The sequence below is a fragment of the Carassius auratus genome, unplaced genomic scaffold, assembly GCF_003368295.1.
Source record: "Carassius auratus strain Wakin unplaced genomic scaffold, ASM336829v1 scaf_tig00036691, whole genome shotgun sequence".
Taxonomy (NCBI): Eukaryota; Metazoa; Chordata; class Actinopteri; order Cypriniformes; family Cyprinidae; genus Carassius; species Carassius auratus.
This window is the reverse complement of record NW_020526331.1, coordinates 49,527-70,814: the sequence shown is the minus strand read 5'-3', so window position 1 is coordinate 70,814 and position 21,288 is coordinate 49,527. Positions and strand designations below refer to the sequence as shown.

The 21,288-nt window shown below is 35.2% G+C and overlaps 1 protein-coding gene across 1 annotated transcript in view; it reads right to left on the bottom strand.

Annotated features, from left to right (window-relative positions):
• LOC113082681 (cytosolic carboxypeptidase 4-like) overlaps positions 1–21,288 on the bottom strand; it is a 57,483-nt gene that overhangs the window by 1,525 nt on the left and 34,670 nt on the right. Inside the window, exons 12-17 of the mRNA XM_026254224.1 lie at positions 18,151–18,234; positions 15,835–15,927; positions 15,239–15,387; positions 13,869–13,956; positions 13,595–13,724; positions 12,712–12,865 (exon numbers count right to left, since the gene is read on the bottom strand). Coding sequence (XP_026110009.1) covers positions 12,712–12,865; positions 13,595–13,724; positions 13,869–13,956; positions 15,239–15,387; positions 15,835–15,927; positions 18,151–18,234 — 698 coding nt within the window. The remainder of the gene's footprint in view (positions 1–12,711; positions 12,866–13,594; positions 13,725–13,868; positions 13,957–15,238; positions 15,388–15,834; positions 15,928–18,150; positions 18,235–21,288) is intronic.

Genomic DNA, 21,288 nt, shown 5'->3' with positions numbered 1-21,288 from the left:
TTCATTTGATTTGTTCAAATGGCATTCAGGAATGAAGTAATTGGCTCTCTTTATGAATGGGCCACTGAGTCATTGGTTCAAGCGATTCATTCAAAACGTGGATTTATGCAGAAACAAATCAAATCAAGTCACCGTTATTTATATGGCACTTTTTAAAATGCGGATTGTGTCAAAGCAGCTTCACAGTATTAAACGGGGAAATAGTGTGTCAAAATAGTGTGACATTCACCAGCAGTTTAATTCTAGGTTGCAACAAAATCAGATTGTTGCTCACAGATGCACAACAATTCTGCCTTTGTTTATAGGTGATATTTTTATTGGAAAAAAATAATATTGTATCTAAAATATAACACTACTGAACTTTACTGGAGCATGATGTAGTTTTAGTGCTGAAAATAACTATACCATACCAAAACAATACTGAGAAAGCTAGGAATCCCTGACAAAAGTGTCCTAAAGATAAAATATGCTTGATAAGAATCACATCAGCTTGGTGCACGCAATCAATTCCCCTCAAGAGCCGACTGCTCCAGTACCGCAAAAACCTTAAATTCTAATTTAAATTCTAATTCAAGTCAGAATCAGAGATTTCAGGCCCTCAATGCGTTCAGCCGGTCTCCTGATGAAGTCCTTTCTGCAAACCCTCTGTCCACTCCACTTCATCTCTCCCTCCATCTGTCCTTCATCACACTCGCTCACTTGTATTCCAGCACATCCATTTGTCACTACTCCATCCTACCAGTGAAAGAACGTTTTTGTGCAATAAACTACTGTTTCCATTGTACATCCAGCATCAAACTGCACTGCGCAAATAAGCTGAAGGAGCTATTTTCATCCGTCTGTGGAAAGAAACCTCCACATATCAATTCCATGTGTATTTTTGCCTTGATCCCATTTACACGTATACACCACCCAATCAAATATACGTTGTTTGCCACACACGCAAAGTGAGTGTACAAAGATGTGGGAGTGCTTCGTGAAGCTACGAGAGAATAGATCTCTCTGCCGGTACCACACAAATCAGTCTTCCCACGCTCCCAGTGGGAAGAGTACAGCCCGATCCTTTAAGAGCTGGGCTTTCACTCCTTGTACGGAGGAGTCCTTGGCACACAGTCGACTTCAACCCAAACAGAATACAGAAAACAAAAACTATAAAGGAAAGAGTAAGATGAGAGGGCACAAAAACTCCTTTTTGTGTCTCTGTCTCTCCTGCTGCTTCGCAGCTATCTGAGCAAAAATACCTCCCACCGACATCGCCTAAAAACATGCTGGTTTATCTCCTTCCCATTTGTGTGTGTGTGTGTGTATGTGTTCGCTTCTGAATGTGTTGTGTGTGTGTGTGTGTGTTAGGGTTTAAATAGCCAGGTTTTATGTGCCCCTGTTGAACGGCACTTAAGACGTTTAAAGGAAATGCTTTTGAAAGTAGGGCTTATAATACTGCACATTATGTGGAGAAAGAATACAGGTTTCATGGGTTCCCTGAGTATAGTCGATTTCCATAAAGATCCACTAGAGTATGAAATGTTTCCCAGTCGTCAGATTTATAAGAAGGTGGAAGTGGCATTCTTAGACTTAAGGACAGACCTAGACTTATACTTGTACTTGAGTATCAGCATTCAGTTACAAAGAAATCTGATAAATGTTATACCCTTTAAAGTGTCCATAGATGTAGACCTCAGGCTTCCTGCTCATATTCATCTCAAACAATCTCAAAACTATAATTTTCAGTGACTTCACAATGTTGATGTATTTCATCAAAAATATCTTCATTTGTGTTTCGACGATGAACGAAGGTTTAGGGGTTTGGAAAGACAAAAGGGTGAGTAATGACAGAATTTTCATGTTTGGGTGAACTATGCCTTTTAGCTGGTAGCATTACACTTTAAAATGTCCGCATTATTTGCAGACCCACATTCAGACTGCAAAACTTCCATTTTACTTCTATTCTATTTTAGGTTTACATCAGTATGATGCTTATACTGTATTTTTCATGTGCATTACAGTAAAAAAAAATGCTGCACATTTTTACTAAAAGGATAAAAGCGCACACTAGTATGTAATTAATTAGTTATTTATTTATTTATTTGTTTCTTTGGCTTAATTTCAGCAATATTTTTGCAATAAGGAGTTCTGCACACTTTAAATTCTTACAGGCATCAAACTAAACTTAAATAGACACATAGAAACAGAAAGACATGTCCAGTAGAACCAAACATAAACCCAGACTTACAGACTGACTTACAAATGTAAGCTAGATTTATGAATTTTAAAAGATAACCCAGACTTATAAATTAAGTTAGTTTAATACATTATTAAACCATTACAGATCACCAATCACATACTCGGACTTAACAATTGCGTTTGTTTTACACAATTTTAAATGACTGCTGACATAAACAAGCCTTGGATCCAGTCAGATGTAGAACTAGAACTAGACACAGACCCAGACTTATTAAACTAAAGGTGGGTGTACACGGTGCGAATTCAGACGGTCGGAAGATCGTATGTCCATGCACACGTCACGAGTGAGTTACTCTGAAAATCGGACAGATGAGGTGATATACGACACGATTTTATGACCTGCCGATTTCCGAAGCAATTGCACGAAGTTAATATAACTGCTCTCCCTCTCTCTTAACTGCGTATAAAATAATGATACGAGCCGTGACACATACAGGTTCTTTTTCAGCAACAGGAAACCGGGACATCTGGTCACCCTAGTGTGTGTGTTATGGTTTATTGGGACACAAATGTCTTATGTAAACATGGTTCATGAACACACCTTCTATGTCCTCGTAATGGCTTAAAAAAAATATTAAACAGGGTTTAATTGAAATTTTAAACATGCATTTTTCCGTGATGGATAGAGGTAGTGTATGGGGATAGAATATATAGTTTGTACAATATAGAAAACCATTACGTCTGAGTCCCCGTAAACTACATATCCACGTGTGTGTGTGTGTGTGTGTGTGTGTGTTTGTGTGAGAGAGAGAGAGAGAGAGAGAGAGAGAGAGATAATTTAAATGCATGGTACACGCTGCTAGAAACATCACAGCGCTTGCTGTTTCTGCCAGAGTTTAGCGAGTTTATCCTCTTGGCCAACAGTCTACATTCGCCGTGGTGCTGCCATCTTCGTCTTTCTTCTTCGGTGGTTTTCCTAGTTCGTGATTGGTCCAACTTCAGATAGATCAACAAATTGGCTCGTTCAAGCACACACGTCATGAATTCAAACCGACAGCTCACAAACTTTTAAGACCTGTTTAAAAATGATCGGGAGGTCGGGAAGTGCTCGTAAGGCACTCTGCTTGGCTCGGAATTCCTTGCACATGATATGAGCCGCAACCATACCAGCATACACGATTTCCACACAATTGTCCACACATGCGAACTCATACGACAGCAAAAACTGCACGGTGTACGCCCGCCTTAAGTTAGTTGCATGCATTTTTAAACGTTTATAGATGTACGACCCAACTAAAATAAGCTTAGTTTTAAATGCAATAAAATGTCTGTACACAAAGACCCAGACTTAAACACAGGAACTTCACCAATTAAATTTCTAGGCATTACACATTTAATAAATGTCCACAGATCCAGATTTAGATCAGACTTCAAATTAAATCTGGCAGCAGCAGCACTTAAATTGTCTACACACTTTAAAATGCCTGCAGAAGCAGTCATAGATGTATATCTCCATTTATGTCCAATCTCAGGTTAGACCTAAACTCCAAAACACTTATAAAAAACACAAAAAAAAAAAAACACTTGGGTATCAACATACATAAACAAATGAATCTGACAATATGACACTATTAGACTTAGATTCATAGAGCTTGACCCCAACTTACTGACTTTAACACTTACCAAACTTACTGGACTAAGATCCAGATTTATACCTAAACATAGACCCATATTTAACGAATTAAGTTTAAACCGTGTAAGTCTCCATCTATGTCTATTCTAGGTGTAGAACTAAGTCTGTGCTTAGAATTATACTTTAAATTGTCAAATGACAACAACTGGAACTTAAACCTACTCTTTATATCCTTCTGCCAGACATTTAATTTTGTTCAAATGCGCAATACATTTTTAATCATCAGTAGAACATGCTAACACACTCTTTGCTCGCACACACACCCAGGAAAAAAAAGCCTCCGCCCCTTGATCGTTAAGTACAAAGGCAGCCTTAAGCTATCAAACCGATCTCTACAATCCTTTCCTGTATATGCAAATCAAGTCCAATTAAAACATATCAGACATGTCCATTTGAAATCATGAGATGAATTTGCCCCGCAAAGCTTATGAAAATGCAGCTTTTAATTTAGCCTTTTATTAATTAAAAGTGCTTTATAGGAATCTCGCTTATGCTCATTTCTTGGGTTGTTAATTATCAAGCGTAATCCTGTTAAATGTGACAGTTTCGCCAAAAGCGATCTGGAGGGAGACACTTTCCGCAACAAGAGGATTCACAGTTATATGTGTCTCTACTTTATGTTTTAATATATAATGGGTCATCCTAGTTTTTGCAATGAGGTCATTTGTATTTTACAACAATATTATCTGGTTATATAAATTCATCCTTCATTTAGACTCATAATCTTGATTTTATGCATTTAACAATAGAGGCGGGCTGTAAAGTTATTGAAAAGTCAAAAGAGTTGATAAACCAATTTTACAGCAATTAATTTGTCTTTAAATACAAAAATATATACTTAATAAAATAAATGTAAATTGACATCATGACAAACAAATTATATATATTGTTTTTACATTTTGATTTTTTGATTTAATATATTAATAAATATTTCAAATATCAATAATACACTAATTTCAGATATTTTTATTAAATATAAAATATTTAAATATTTCCCACCTAAGCATAACTACAAAAAGTGTATTAGCTGTAATATATATATATATATATATATATATATATATATATATATATATATATATATATATATATTTTATTGATATATATAAATTTTATTGATATATATAAATTTTATTGATATACATAAAATATATCAATATTTTAAATAAAGAGATGTCTTAACTTTTTCACTAATATCTTAAAAATTATTTCCAGGCTTTCCAGACTTACAGAACAAAAAAAAATCATATTAAATGAAATTTTGATATTTAAATTTTATGTATATATTATATATTATATTTTCATGAGACCACCAACAATATAGAAATATAAAAAATATAAAAAAATATTATAGAAAATATAAAATCTTCAATGTAAAACATTTTTTAACTAAATAACTTATAATCATTGCATCAAACTCATCTCATAGAAACAAAGATGCTAATTCAAATTCTGCATGTTAAAATGTGTCCTCAAATCTCACAATCTCTTTCTACCTAAAATAGTCACAGGCTATTATTTACAAATGTTAGGTAAGAATCAGGGTTCAGAGATCTTTCCATCTCCAGCAGCATTTCTGTTGAAAAAAGGGGTAAACCGACCAGCGAAGTCATTATTGCCCCATACCATAGCCCAGTTTCTGGATTCTGTCCAGTGGAATGTGGGTGAAATAGAGGTTAAGATGTCTATTTGAAGAGACTGTGTGAACATGAAAGACAGAGCGTCAGTACAGATGCCGATATTAAAAGAGAGAGGAAGAAAGAAGCATGTAGGCTGCAGGATGCATGCCAATGGAGGACAGGCTCTGTTAATGTAGAGTCAAAAGCAAGTAAAAAGGTATTGAAAACAGGATTTATCATTGACTGTCAGAAGAAGGCATGGGCAATGTGACTAACAGATAAGAGCCCTGTATTTCTGTTACAGTCACTCTGCTTTTCTAAACTGTCGATGGCAGGAAAACAATTTACTATTTAAACAGCCAAGCCAAATAAATGTATATGTGATTATTTAATTGCGTCATGCCTTTTTTAATAACACAAACGTTTTTAATAATAATATTAATAATAATAATAATAATAATAAACATTACTAAATAATAAGGACTTTATTAGAATTATTATAATGATTAACAGCACTGAATAATATAATATTGAATTTCTTATCATCATCATTACTACTACTATACTACTTCAACTAATAATTATAATATGCATTACTAAATAATGACTATTAGAATTATTATATTGAACACTGAATAATAATATAGTACTGAATTTCTTTTTATTATCATTACTATCATCATCAATAAGATTTCAATATTATATTATTTTTCAGTGTTGTTATTCAATATAATAATAATAATATTATTATTATTATTATTAAATTAATGCTAAATGCAGAAATTGATTTATTGTTTGTTTGTTTGTTAAAATGTATAACCAAACATTTTACCAAATAAGTATTTTAAACAATTTTATTAATTTACATGCACTGAATTTGTTTTTGTTTTATTTTTTACAATTCCTGTTTTTTTTTATTTTATTTTAAAGGGAATAGAAAAAGTTGCATTTTTTGCATAGCACACAAAATGTCCCAAATACATAATTCAAAAAAAAAATTATAACCTGTCTGTTTAGTGATATACACCTCAAGGCAGCACACACAAATGACAACCAACTAAAATTGTTTTCTTTATATAACGTGACATCTTTGTTACTTAGGGAGTGCTGTGAGACATTTCACTCCCGCTTTTGTAGGAAATCGCATAAAAGTGTAAATATAAATTAAGCTGGCTGTGTTTGCAGGTACAGCTAATCAAAGGGATTTGTTTAATTAGAAGTCTGTGAGAGTTGTGTAAATACCAACTGCAAATTAAGCCGTTAAGTTCATCCGGTTCAATAGCTGCTACTTTAATCCATATTGTTCTACTGGTCAGCTGCACAACTTCAATACTAAACAACAGCTGCCCCGGCTCGTCTAATGCGTCATATTAACACATCCTCATTCCACAGCAATGTCCAGTGTCCTTCTCTCTTACATGCACAGAAACAAGCCGTGACCCTGCATCACCTCATAATCACTACAGGGTTATAAAAGCGGCTTAATTTGTTTGTAGTGATTGATGTGGGGCACCATGATTAAGGTTAATCATATCTGAAGCCTTTAATTCAATAATGCAGCGGACGGGAGTTCTCACAAGTCCTGCATCTGAGAGAAATTGTAAAGTGATTATGAAAATCCCACTATGTGTAAAGGCAAAGCTCATGTGCTAACGCTGCTAAACCCCATGTGCTAATTAAAGTGTAAACGTCAGAGTTTGTTGCCATAGAGTGCTGCCATATGTGTACAGTTCACAAGGACAGGGTTAAACTCAAACGCATGTTCATTTTAAATTGTTTACAGGGTCTTCTTTAAATTGGACAGAATAATAGAACACTAGAAAGAATGATGACAGATGGATAGAGAGACTGATATCAGAACAGACAGACAGACCAAACGAACGATAGATAGAACAAAAGAACAAACAACAAACTAACGTTAGAAAGAGATAGAATGAAAGAACAATAGACAATGATGATAAAGAGAATGATACAGAACAATAGGCAGATAGAATAAATGAAAAACAATCTCCTGAACAATAGAACGATAGAAAGACCGACAGAATGAAAGGACAACAGATAGATAAAACAATAGAACAATAGATATAGACAGACAAACAGACAAAAAGACAGATATAGATAGAATGACAGACAGATAGACAGACGGATATAGATAGACAGATTGACAGAAATAGAACAACAGACAGATAGAACGACAGACAGACAGACAGATAGACAGATAGACAGAATGACAGACAGATAGATATAGACAGACAGATTGATAGAAATAGAACGACAGACATAGAACGACAGACAGACAGATATAGATAGAACGACAGGCAGACAGACAGACAGATATAGATAGAACGACAGACAGACAGACAGATAGAAACAGAACGATAGACAAATAGATATAGATAGAATGACAGACAGACAGATAGACAGACAGACAGATAGAATGACAGACAGACAGATAGACAGACAGATATAGACAGACAGATTGATAGAAATGGAATGACAGACAGAACGACAGACAAATAGATATAGATAAAACGACAGACAGACATTGAAATAGAACGACAGACAGATATAGATAGAATGACAGACAGACAGATAGAAATAGAACGACAGACAGATATAGATAGAATGACAGACAGACAGATAGAAAAAGAACGACAGACAGATATAGATAGAACGACAGACAGACAGACAGATATAGAAATAGAACGACAGACAGATATAGATAGAACGACAGACAGACAGACAGATAGAAATAGAACGACAGACAGATATAGATAGAACGACAGACAGACAGATATAAATAGAACGACAGACAGACATAGATAGAACGACAGACAGACAGATATAGAAATAGAACGACAGACAGACAGACAGATATAGAAATAGAACGACACAGATATAGATAGAACGACAGATAGAAATAGAACGACAGACAGATATAGATAGAAAGACAGACAGACAGATATATAGACCGATAGAATGACAGACAGACAGATAGAAAAAAATGAATAAATTAATGATAAACAGAACCAACGAAAAAATGAACAAATGACTGAACAGTAGAAAGAGAATGAACAAACGATAGACAGAGATAGCACACACTAAATAATGAACAAATGATCAACAGATCATAATAGAGAGAACAATATTCTTTTTTACTATTTTTTTTTTATACGATTTATGTATATTAGGAATATGAAAGACCCCACTTTGTTGAAGAAATTCTTATACTATCTGAAATCGATTCATCTACTAGCGACTCTGATTTACTGACACGGCCTCTTCCTGTTGGAGGAGGTTTCTTTGCACGGATGTTCAGATTAATGAAATGCACTGTGAAGTTTCGGCATGGTGTCAGCTGGGACAACATACTCAGCAGGACGATGACGGATGGATGAGGTGCCCTGTGTGTGAGAGTGTGTGTGTTTCGGGCTTGATGTTTACACAGAGCCACGTGAATCTCGCTGGATGCTGCTGACTGTGGTGAGGCTGTGTTTGACTGCTGCAATGGCTGTCACAACGCTATTGTGTGTCAGCTCATGGGAAAACCAGTTTCTTCAAATTTGTTGGACTGTACGTTTGGATAGAACTGTAATTAATTTGTGAATTTAAGAATTATTTTTGTTACATTTTCGAATGTATTCTATGCATTAATTGACAAACATCATACCAGCATTCTGGTGATTTGGCCTCTTACAAGATACAGCTCACTTATTTGGTTTTATTATCAACGAAAATAACAATATGTACAGTATTCTATTGAGATTGAATTGTACTTGATGTTGTGCCATGTTAACCTGTTATGTGTCTCAAATATGGAAACCCACAATAAGATTATGGAAAATAATTATGAAATTATGAAAAAAGTAACCCATTATCATAAAACACGTGCCTCTAGGTACCATTTCTGTGACACATACCCCACATACCTTACTCCACGTTTCACGGCAGTTTCACAGTGAAATGTTGAGTGAGCGGTGCTAAAACACGGGTTTAATACGTGATCCCGGAACATTTTTATTACGTTAATATAGGCACATATAATCAGAATTCAAATATCTGGGGACTGTTATTAAAAGTTAATTCGTTTTGGAAATATGCCCTACACCGAAGCAAACCCTAAACCTACCCGATAGTGTTAACAAATGCAAAACGGATATAAAAACGCATTAATGCAACCTTTCCATTTGAACTTCCGTATATGCAGATTTGAATGGTTTGTTGAACCGTAATTTCACGGGATTTGTATCGGAGCTCTTTGCCTCTCAAGACAAATGCATCTCTGTACTGCGTGAAATACTGAATAAACCTACTGCCTATAAAAACCCATACAGATGAAGCTGGATATGAGAGACTAACATTCAGAAATTTCAGTTTTCAAATCTTGCAGCATATTAAAATAGTCTTGAAGTCATAACCTAATATTCTTCATGTACTTGAGCAAAAATTGAATTTTATTAATCGAAAATGTGGACCTGTAAATCATACATTCTGAAAAGAGATAAAAGTTGTCAGAGTTTTATTGCCTCTAGTGTTCATTTCAACTGGAAACTGCAGTGATTCGTAGGTATAGGTATCATAGGTATCTTTCAGTCTTGCAGAAATATTTCCAAAAAGGCTGGCAAGTCATAATTTCGAGAAGCCATGCTACAATTTTGATATAAAGTCACGCTTAGAAAAAAAAAATTCACGATTGCAAGTAATGTTATAACTGTGAGATATAAAAAATAAAACAATACAAAAATCAATCACAATCGCAAGAATAGTGTTGCAATTGTTATGTATAAAAATCCGGTTTAAGCAAAAAAAAAAGTTGCAACTGCAGAAATGTTATAATTAGGAGATATAAAATTAAACGTTATGAAAAATGGTCACAATTGTGAGAATAATTTTTAAAATTATAAGGTATAAAATCTCACAAAGTCACAGCTGTGAAAATGTTATTCTTGGGATATATAAAAAACTATGCTTTTGTGAAAACTTGGTCGCAAATGCAAGATTAAAAGACAAAAATAAATCAATTAAAAAAGCCATAATTGTGAGATAAAGTCGTAAACACAAGAAAATGTCAATTACTTTTGTCCTAATTGGAATTATTATTATTTTTTTTTATGAGAATTGCAATAATTTATTGGGGCAGTCGTAGTCTAATGGATAGAGAGTTAGACCTGGGAGTTCACTATCGAACCCGAAGGTCGCTGGTTCGATAGTGAATAAATAAACCTTCAAAACCACAACTGAGGTGAGAACCATGAGCAAGGCCCCAATCCCCCAACTGCTCCCCGGTTACCGCAGCGTTGGTTGCCCACTGCTCCGGGTAAGTGTTCACAGAATGTGTGTGCACTTGGATGGTTTCAATGCAGAGCACAAATTCAGAGTAATGGACACCATACTTGGCCACCCCTCACTTCACTTTCACTTTCAATAATACAACATGTTAATTTGACCGGTAAATCCAACAATGGTTTCCATTAGAATTTTTTATTTTATAATTACAGATATGCAGATCATTAGGGTGTTAAAATGGAAAGACCTCTATCTGCTAAAAAATAAATTACAATGATCTATAGTCCCAGAGGCTTTAAAATGCTATGATATGAGTCAAAGTCTATATTCAAAGTCTAATGCTGTTAAAACATTTAAAGCAGTGCCTGAATTAAAATTACGGGAAGCCATTTCCATGTCACTGATTTAATTAGCCATTAAATTCCTGAATAAAGTCCATGTGTGTATTTCCATTATGTGTCTTGATTATACTAACATACACAAATGTGCTCTCTCTCACACACACAGAGAGAGTTCAGGTGTAGCTAATTTAAACAAGCTAATAACTGACAGCCTTTGATCAAGTGCACAAGTTTCCAGTTAGCGGACAGATCACTGTATAAGACAGTCACTGGAAATTATCAGTAGGTCACTTTGCAGTATGTCGGAGTGTCTTGGGGACTGTCAGCAGGCGGTTGAACGGAACGGCCGTCCCTCTACCTCTAGCTGAGCCAGATGCTCTGTGTCAGTCTATAGGGATCAAGCTGCAGATGTCTCACCTCCATATTCATCAGGAGCCTAGGGTTTGGTGAGCACCGTGCTACCCAGTGGAAGTGGCCCACAGCTGGGTCAGCATGTCCCAACATGTCCCTCTAGATCTTCCTTCAGTCTGAGACATCTATCTCTGCAGTTGACAGTCACACCTGTCAGCACTAATGCAAGAGCGGGTGTGAGTACCGCTTCAAGACGGGAACAACCAAGAGCTTTTGCTAGATGCTTCATAAATGTGCTTTATGTGATCTGTATCACTGCACATGACTGTTTGAGCGTCTGTGTGTCTGTTTACACCTTGATTTATCTAATCAAGGCAAAAAGACGATCAATTCATTTAACTTAAAAAAAATAAAAAAAAATAAAAATTGATTTAAGAACTTCATTTATTAACTTAAGATTTGAAACATAAGATCTGAGTGCCTTAAAACAAACAAATACTAATGACAGAAAAATTAATAAAATAAATAATTACTTTGTATTAATTTTCATAAAAAACATCACCACCAACAACACATTTTTGGATCCTCAGAATGAAACAAACAAAAAAAATTATTAATAAATGAATAAATATTTTACTCCTCTTAATTAACATACATTTTCATTTTATTTTACTCGCTTTCCATAGAGATATTATACAAGTGACATTATGAACACACACACATACATACATAAAAAAAAAATATATATATATATATATATATATATATACAATGACAAATCAAACAAAAAGACAAGAGTATAAGTTAAAAGGCTACGTTTTTGATTTCATGTTGCCTTTGAAGCAACTACCAAAAAACAAAAAAACTGACACTCTCAATCCATATGTGCTCTCCTAGCTCTTTTAACTTTTTGTCTCCTGACATAACATATGCTTCAGGTAGTGATTCAAACACTGTCATCCCATCCAACGGTGTCCTCCCCACATACATCCTCCCACCCACCCACACACACACACTGAAGCTCCTCAACTCCTCCTCTGACAGGAGGTGTCAAAGCTCAGATGCTCAGAGTGCCTTGAAGATCTGCCAGACTGTACGAGCACGCGCGCACACACACACACACACACACAGATTCACTGCTGAATACAAACCCAAAGCAGCATCAGACGCTCAGTTCACAGGTGTGTCGACACACAAGAGCATAAATCTGTCTCATTGCGAGTTTTAGTGTCAGACTTACGCAGCTGGTGCAGATGTTTCCAGGCTCTGGAAGTGGGGCAGGCTGTGATCGTGACTAAGGAGCAGGAGTTTCCTGCCAGCGTGTCACAGAGGTTTTGTTGCCTGAAGAAAACTTTCTCTGGGTCTACAGACTTCTCCAACATTCTCAAATGGGTCTAGAGAAAAATTGTAAATATTTTTTTTATTTAATTTTTTTATTCAATTATTGACCAAAATGGTGGTGTTTTTAAAAGTGAAGCTTAATTAACGTCATTAAGCTACACCAGGCAAACAAATATGTCATCTGTGTGGACTTTGTGGCTGATTTGACAATATTAATTTCTTCATTTTGATGAACAGATATATTTTAGTATCTTTTCAGTTGATGTGGAAACAAAACTTGCACGAAACATTATTTTTAGTGTCCCTGTCATCAATTAATTGCAAATTGCTTTGTTATTTTTGATATGAAACAGTCTTAGCTTTTAAATTCTGTTAATTTGCATAATTCACAAAATAAATGTGGTTTTGATGATCTTCAGTGACAGATCTCTGTTGCACATGAACTGATCTCTTCTTCTTTACTACTATACTTACAGCCCAATAAACATGAATTAAAACCATAAAGTATGTTAAAAGAAACAGCACAACTTACTGATATGCAGCATTACTCATATAATGGCTTTTATTTACCTCAGTCAGCTGAAAAACTGTGATAAATATACACTGTTCCATATTATTATATTGTCTTTTTAATTAACCTACATTATATTTTAATTAAACCTGCTGCCTTCATAATTTACAATAAGTATATGTACCATAATACATAAATATTATATTTATTATATTAGATATTTATTATTATTATATATACACACACACACAAAGTGGCTCATGTCAAGCACCTGAAGGGTGGTGTAGGTATAAGGGTAGTGGTAGGCCAAGTAGCACACGTCATCTTCGTGATGAAAGGTCACCGTGAATGTCAGCGTGTAGAAAGAACTTTTTTGACCTCTTCTAGCGCAGAAATGATTTCTGTGGAAGTCAAAAGCACACTTAGATTCTATAGGCTTATGTGCAATGTCTTGTCTAAAGAGTAGAATGCATAGAGAAAAAGCACAGTAAAACAAGGCAGAGTGATGAATGTGAGCGTAAATGTAAAGAGCTGAAGTGAAGTACCTGTAATAGCAGATTTCAGAGCCTGTTCTCACCCAGTGTGGTCTGCCCTCCAGCGCATCCCTCACAGAATACAGCACAGGCTGCATGCCTGAAACATCCCACAATCATACAGTTATAAACCACCTCAAACAGGTCATTCTGTAATTGCTAAGCATTCAGGTTGTTAGCTTTTCCACATTATCAATCATCAACACCACAAAGAGTTTTTAATATAGCAAGGCAAATTATGTATATAAATTGGCAGGGGGGTGGGTGGGCGGGGGGGCTAAACTTAGTTCAATAAATAAGTAGTTACAGTTTGCAAAAAAAAGTTTGAAAGCTTAGAGTTCTCTCTATTATATGAAAATTATTTTGTCTTTAAAATCCAGGCTCAAAAACTAATTATGAGAGAACAAGCATTAAAATGTATTTTTGACTATTAATTTCACTATGATTTCAATCTTTAATATGGCTTTATTCAGTCAATATTAAATATATCAAAGTTATATTTTCACAGAATGTTCTTTACCTTATAAAGAATGATTTTATTTAGTAAATCACAAGAAGCAATCTTGATACAGGACTTTTATTTTTCATTTTACTAATTGTAAGTAATGTAATTACTATAACAATTTTTTATGAGGAAAGCTAAAATGAGCAGCTTACATTTATTTAAATAAATTCAATTTCTCCAAAACATTGACTCCTAGAGGAAGAAGGGTGCCCTAAAATGCATTCCCTTCAAAGTAGATGTTTGTTGGGACTAAGTTTTACTCAAACTCAAATAAGGTCAAAAGTAAAGGACATCTCATTTAATATAGAGACATAAAACACTGACTTTAGGGCAGCACGAGTCTATTATAATGCCCAGCTGCACACCAAAATGAGGAAAAGGCAGTCAAGGGCCATTGAAAACACTTTATCGGGGGAGGAACTCAGAAATGCCGAAGTACTGTATTTTTCTGGGATATACGGCTGGTGTCAGATTTAAGAGCTGCTCGGGCCCACCGCTGCGTCTGAGAGCAATGCGAGGCTAAGATATGATTTAGCTGCTACCACTGTGGCATCTTCTTAAGCTGGCTGTGCTGGTGCCGGTGGGGAAATAGATTTCTTTTGAGAGAAGATGGTTGTGTCAAAATCAAAGCCATCTACAACAATCGAAGAACATACATCTTCAATCTTGGTAGGAGGTAAAAAAAATATATATATTATAACCCTCATGCAACCAACACATTATTTACACAAGTGGAACATGCTCCTGGATCAATCTGGGGTGATCTGAAGTATAGTAACTCTGGTTCCTGTAACATTATGCGCTGATCCAAGAACAGGATGTTGTCCTACTTGTGTAAATCACATGGCTTTAAAGTAGTTGCTACTGTATGGCTTACCATAGTTATACTGGCTGTTTCCCTTCTCACAATTGATAATGTTGAAACGATAAGGCACGCCGGCCACCATGCCGCTGACTTCAAAATAGAACCATTGACAAAATGCAGAGGAGTTGACATCAGCATTGAGAATCAAATCATATTCATGACTAAGAGAGAGTGCAAAAGAGAGACAGACAGGAGAAAATCAGTGGGAGTAAGAGAAGATGGGAGAGATGTAATGAGAGAGAGAGAGAGACTGAGAAACGTGTTACGTAAACGACAGAGAGAATTCTCTCACTCCATCCCTATCTGTGGTTACGCCGCCACATTTCATTTGGAAAAATATAACGTTGGCTCTTTTATTTAAGCGCATCGGAACTGCTCTGTAGACAGGTTCTTTGATTTGATCTTGCATGCGTTGACGAGACAGGTTTGCTGAAAGAGTGGAAACATAAGAATGAGAGAGAGAGAGAGAGAGAGCGAGAGTGATTGCGAATGCACAACAAATGAGGCCCAAGGGCACTCGGCGAGCTGTCTGCAGTACATGTTTGCGCGTGCGTGTGTGCGTGTGTGTTCTTGTGTACGTGTGCTGTATTGTAATGAAAGAGTCTCACCTGCGGACCTGAATGGCTTTTCGCAGATTCCCGCTCTCAAATTTGGAGAAGAAGTGAAGGGAACTGGGACACATATCGGGGGAACACTGTGGACTGTGGAAAGAAAGAAAGAAAGAAAGAAAGGAAATGTGAATGACAGAACCCAAAGTGAACACAGGAGGTAAAAAAAAAAAGAATGAAAGGATGGAAGGAAGGAAGGAAAAAGACAAGAACCAATGCAAACACAGAAATTAAGGAAATACAATAAAAATAATAATTAGGGCCGGGACTCGATTAAAAAAAAAATAATTAATTTAAATTAATAATCTAATTAATTAGAGGCTTTGTAATTAATTAATCGAAATGAATCGCATTTTAATCGCATATAAATATTTGACCTGAGAACAGTGAGAAGTAATTTTTTTTCACATGGATTTATAGTATACCATTGAATAATGACTGAATACATAAGCTTAAGCAACAAAATATTGTTTATTTTTGTTCAACCAAGTCTAGCAGACCAGTGCAATTTTTGCCATTAAGTGTAGCAATAGCATATTTAGAAACAATTTAGAAATAGTACATTTCAGAAATTCAGGAAGCTTATAGGTGCTGGAACCTTCTGTAAAGTGTTTTTTAAGTAAAACACAATACTGTCAATTACATTCAGAACATTGGAAACACTGACTATTAGAAAACATCTCTCTGTTGCTTCAGAGGCCATAACATACTAAGTCCAGCTCTCAATAACCTTGGCCAAAACAATAAAGAGTTCAACATAAACTGTTGCACAAACAAAATAATACCTAGTTCAACATAAAGTGTAAAGTCCACGTTAGCTGCTATATGTTTTGCGTTGAGGTGATACTTGAGGCTCGATGTGCTGCGTTGATATGTGAACGCTAGTTGGTGCTCCAGTATAATCGGTCCGCCGAAACTCATCCAGTGAGAAACGTTCTGCAGTGCAAAAATAAGTTATAAAAAAAAGCGCAATTTTTTTTCTGTAATTAATTAATCTTAGTTAACGCGTTATTTTTTGTGTAATTAATTAATCTCAATTAACGCGTTAAAGTCCCGGCCCTAATAATAATAATAGAAGAAATAAGGAAGAAGGAAAGAAAGAAAGATGAAAAAGACAGGTAGAAAGACAACAGAAGGAAGGAAGGAAGGAAGGAAAAGAGAATGACAGGAACCAGTGTTAACACAGGAAGTAAGGAAATGATAGAATTAATAGAATGAAGACCTTTATTAAGGAAATAAAGAAAGATGGAAAAGAAAAGACAGGAAGAAAGACAACATAACGAAGGAAGGAATGAAAGGAAAAACAGGAAGAAAGCAAAAATGGAGGGAAAAAGGGAAAGACAGAAACCAAACTAAACATATGAAGGAAGGAAGGAATGAAAGGAAAAACAAGAAAAAAATAAAGGGAAAAAAAGACAGCAACAAAGGAAGGAAAAGGGAAAAACAAGAACCAAAATGAGCATTGGAAGTAAGGAAGAAAGAAAAAAACAAAAAGCCAGGAAGGAAGAGAAAGGAGAAATACGATTGACTGGAGAAGGCTAATACACAGAAAGCAGAGAAGAACAGAAGAGAGCGAGAGAGACACATTTTTGGACAGCTGTGCTGATTGAGCATGCTCCACATACTGTCACATTAGCTTAAACAAGTGAATTATCTCCGTACTTGTCCTATACATATTGATTCACACTACTAACCACCATCCTGGCTAAATCATTCATTCTGCACCGTTTGCATCAATACATTCCAGCCACACTGCAAATGATACAGAAGATGAGTGCAGAACACTGTCCATATGATAGAGGCGCACAGTTCAGTATCGCCAACCTGCTGCAACCCACAAACTACATAACGGTAAACGACAAGCTGTCCATCAGCATCAGGGCAAGCAGAGAGACACTGTCCATTCAAGGGTTTATCACCCAGAATGCCCCTGACAGAGGTAGTCACATCAAACCAGGCTTGACTGGATAAACACACACAAGCTGAGGAACCGTATGATCGAAACCAGTCACAGTAAGATTGTTCCTAGAAAGGCATTTTTACCTCTATTACCCTTTTTAAGGTTTTATTGTAATTGCTGCAATTTTAGAGCTTTTAAAAATAAGTTTTAAGGCTGCATTGAAGATCTTTCTCGTTCTGACTGTGACTGTTGTATATTCAGCAAGCATGTGAAAGATCCATTAAGATCCATCAGAGACACTTGATGGACTTAATTTCTCATTGTAGCATCTAAATGGTTGCCATGCCACTGATGTTAGGATTTAATGAAAATGCTTTATCAGGAAAAAAAAATCTAATAAAATCGCAGCATTTTACCTGTGATCGTCCATGTCAAAAACAACCTTGTTGATGATGTCCTCTGGACAGATGAGACGCTGGATGTCTTCGAAAACTTTCTTTCTGGAATATTGAAAAATAAATAAATAAACTATCAATTAGCGACAGCTTTGGTTTCCAAAAGTAAAACTCAATTTATAAATGAAAACATTTCTTTTAATATTTCTTTTTTAAATACATTTTTTACAAAATCTGTGTATATGTAGTCAGTACTCTGGGTTTGGAGCGACATAAGGGGGGAGTAATTAATGAATTCTCTTTTCCGGGTGAACTAGCCCTTAGGGTTAGGGTTAGGTTTAGGGTTAGATGCTAATAAATGAGGAAACTAGATTAGGTCAAATTAACCACATGTATGAGAATCCTTGTTTTGATTCAAATCTTTTCAATTGATTCAAATCCCAAGACCAGCCTCAACAATTCATTCATGAATCCAGTTCATTGTACAATGATTCCACAATTCAGTGACTCTCCCATGCAATAACAATGGTAAAGATGGTTAACGATGTCTAATATTACGGAGCATTCTAAATGAGTGATGAATGAATGGTGTTCTTTCCACTTCTGGATTGTCCACTTCTGGTTGCTCATGGAACATTCGGAAGTATAGTATTTCGCAACAACAAGGCTGTGAAGCTCTTGAGAAAGCTCTTTGCATTTACCCATAATGAAATGTTTCTTGTGTGACACGTTGGTCATGAGACACCTTTATATAGGCCATCATATGGAACTGAACCAACTAATATTAATTTCCATTTGCAAGGGGCAGGATTGCTTTCTAATTACTGATAGATTTCTGCTTGTGTCTTGGCTTTCCGTGTCTTTTTGCACCTCGCTTTCTTCATGGGTTCAATACTTTTTTCATGCGTCATTCTACTTTATTACACAGAACTTATCATTAGATATTACTTTAACATAATGCGTGATGAGCAAAGCTATCAGCTATATTACATGTATTAAGCGGTCATGGCGAAATAATATGCAGACGTCTAACCTAAAGCACTAATATTGGAGGGTCATTCTCAACTCTGTTTGGATGATGCCATTTTCAAATCGAACCTATGGTGCCTCATACTTTTTGCCCTGTATGATGCTAATTGGCTAATTTTCCTGGATGTTTGTTTGTGTGCATTATTTCTTTTTTGCCAATAAACAATAATAATAAGGCCTTTCTCCCGAAGCGAATAAGCACAATGTAAAATAGGGGGGAGGGGGGCAATCTTTGTGGACGCTCCAATCCAGAGAGCAAATTTCAGATGATAATGGGGTTGAATGAATGAGCAAAAACAAAGTTAACAGTCCGCCGTGGCTGGCAATAAACCGAGAGCACTCCCATCATACTGTTTACTTCATAGGAAGAACTAGAAAACAATAAGACAAACAGGCATTGTGTCTTTCATTAATGTTAAATTCTGAACATAGAACATCACGAAGGGTAGAAAAGGCATTATGATGAACCATTTTCCTCCAAATATCATCAAAATGATGCGTCAGGCATACGTTTTAAACGCGTAAATATATAATGTTCATAATGTATATATATATACATATATACATATATATATATATACACACACACATATATATATATATATATATATATATATATATATATATACATACATATATACATATATATATATATATATATATATATATATATATATATATATAAATTAGGGCCGGGACTTTAACGCGTTAATTGAGATTAATTAATTACACAAAAAATAAGGCGTTAACTAAGATTAATTAATTACAGAAAAAAATTCCCGCATTTTTAATAACTTATTTTTGCACCGCGGAACGTTTCTCACTGGATGAGTTTCGGCGGACCGATTATCCTGGAGCACCAACTAGCGTTCACATATCAACGCAGCACATCGAGCCTCAAGTATCACCTCACCGCAAAACATATAGCAGCTAGCGTGGACTTTACACTTTATGTTGAACTAGGTATTATTTTGTTGGTGCAACAGTTTATGTTGAACTCTTTATTGTTTTGGCCAAGGTTATTGAGAGTTGGACTTAGTATGTTATGGCCTCTGAAGCAACAGAGAGATGTTTTCTAATAGTCAGTGTTTCCAATGTTCTGAATGTAATTGACAGTATTGTGTTTTACTTAACACTTTACAGAAGGTTCCAGCACCTATAAGCTTCCTGAATTTCTGAAATGTACTATTTCTAAATTGTTTCTAAATATGCTATTGCTACACTTAATGGCAAAAATTGCACTGCTAGACTTGGTTGAACAAAAATAAACAATATTTTGTTGCTTAAGCTTATGTATTCAGTCATTATTCAATGGTATACTATAAATCCATGTGAAAAAAAATTACTTCTCACTGTTCTCAGGTCAAATATTTATATGCGATTAAAATGCGATTAATTTCGATTAATTAATTACAAAGCCTCTAACTAATTTGATTTTTTTTTTTATCGAGTCCCGGCCCTAATATAAATATATAAATATATAAATATATATATATATATATATATATATATATATATATATATATATATATATATATATATATATATATATATATATAAAAATGTTTTTTTGTTTTTTTTTAATGAACATCTTAGGACGCCAAATGTTTCCGAATTCTCTACAGTTAATGTGCGAGTAGGAAGCAATTTGTGGAATTAAAACTGTCACTTTTTTTTCTAAATGTCACTGGCTGTCTGACACTTTCTTTTTAAACCTCAAAAACTACTTTTAAGTTAAAATAACAACAAAAGAACCCATATAAATCTTACTCTTGAGGAAACGCAATAAACTAGAGAACTGACTGACATAAATGTCTATTTCCTTTAATCTCTCCCTTCCACATTGAAGAAAGTTTCGGCAAATACAAGTTTTCCGAAGGGGGCTACCATAATTAGAGATAGATTTAAGGGCTTTTCCTCAGGAGAAAAGTGTCTTTGGGTGTCTGTAGAGCAAAGCAACCAGCAAAAGCAGAACGACTCACTTAAGGCAAGAGAGTTTAACTCGAAAAGGAATATTTTAATGAATTTAATGTGCACTTACAGTGAGTTTAATGACTCGGTGCAGAAAGTATTTACAATCATTTGCATTTGACAATGTGTAAGCAAGGATGGAGAATAGGCCTCAGATTG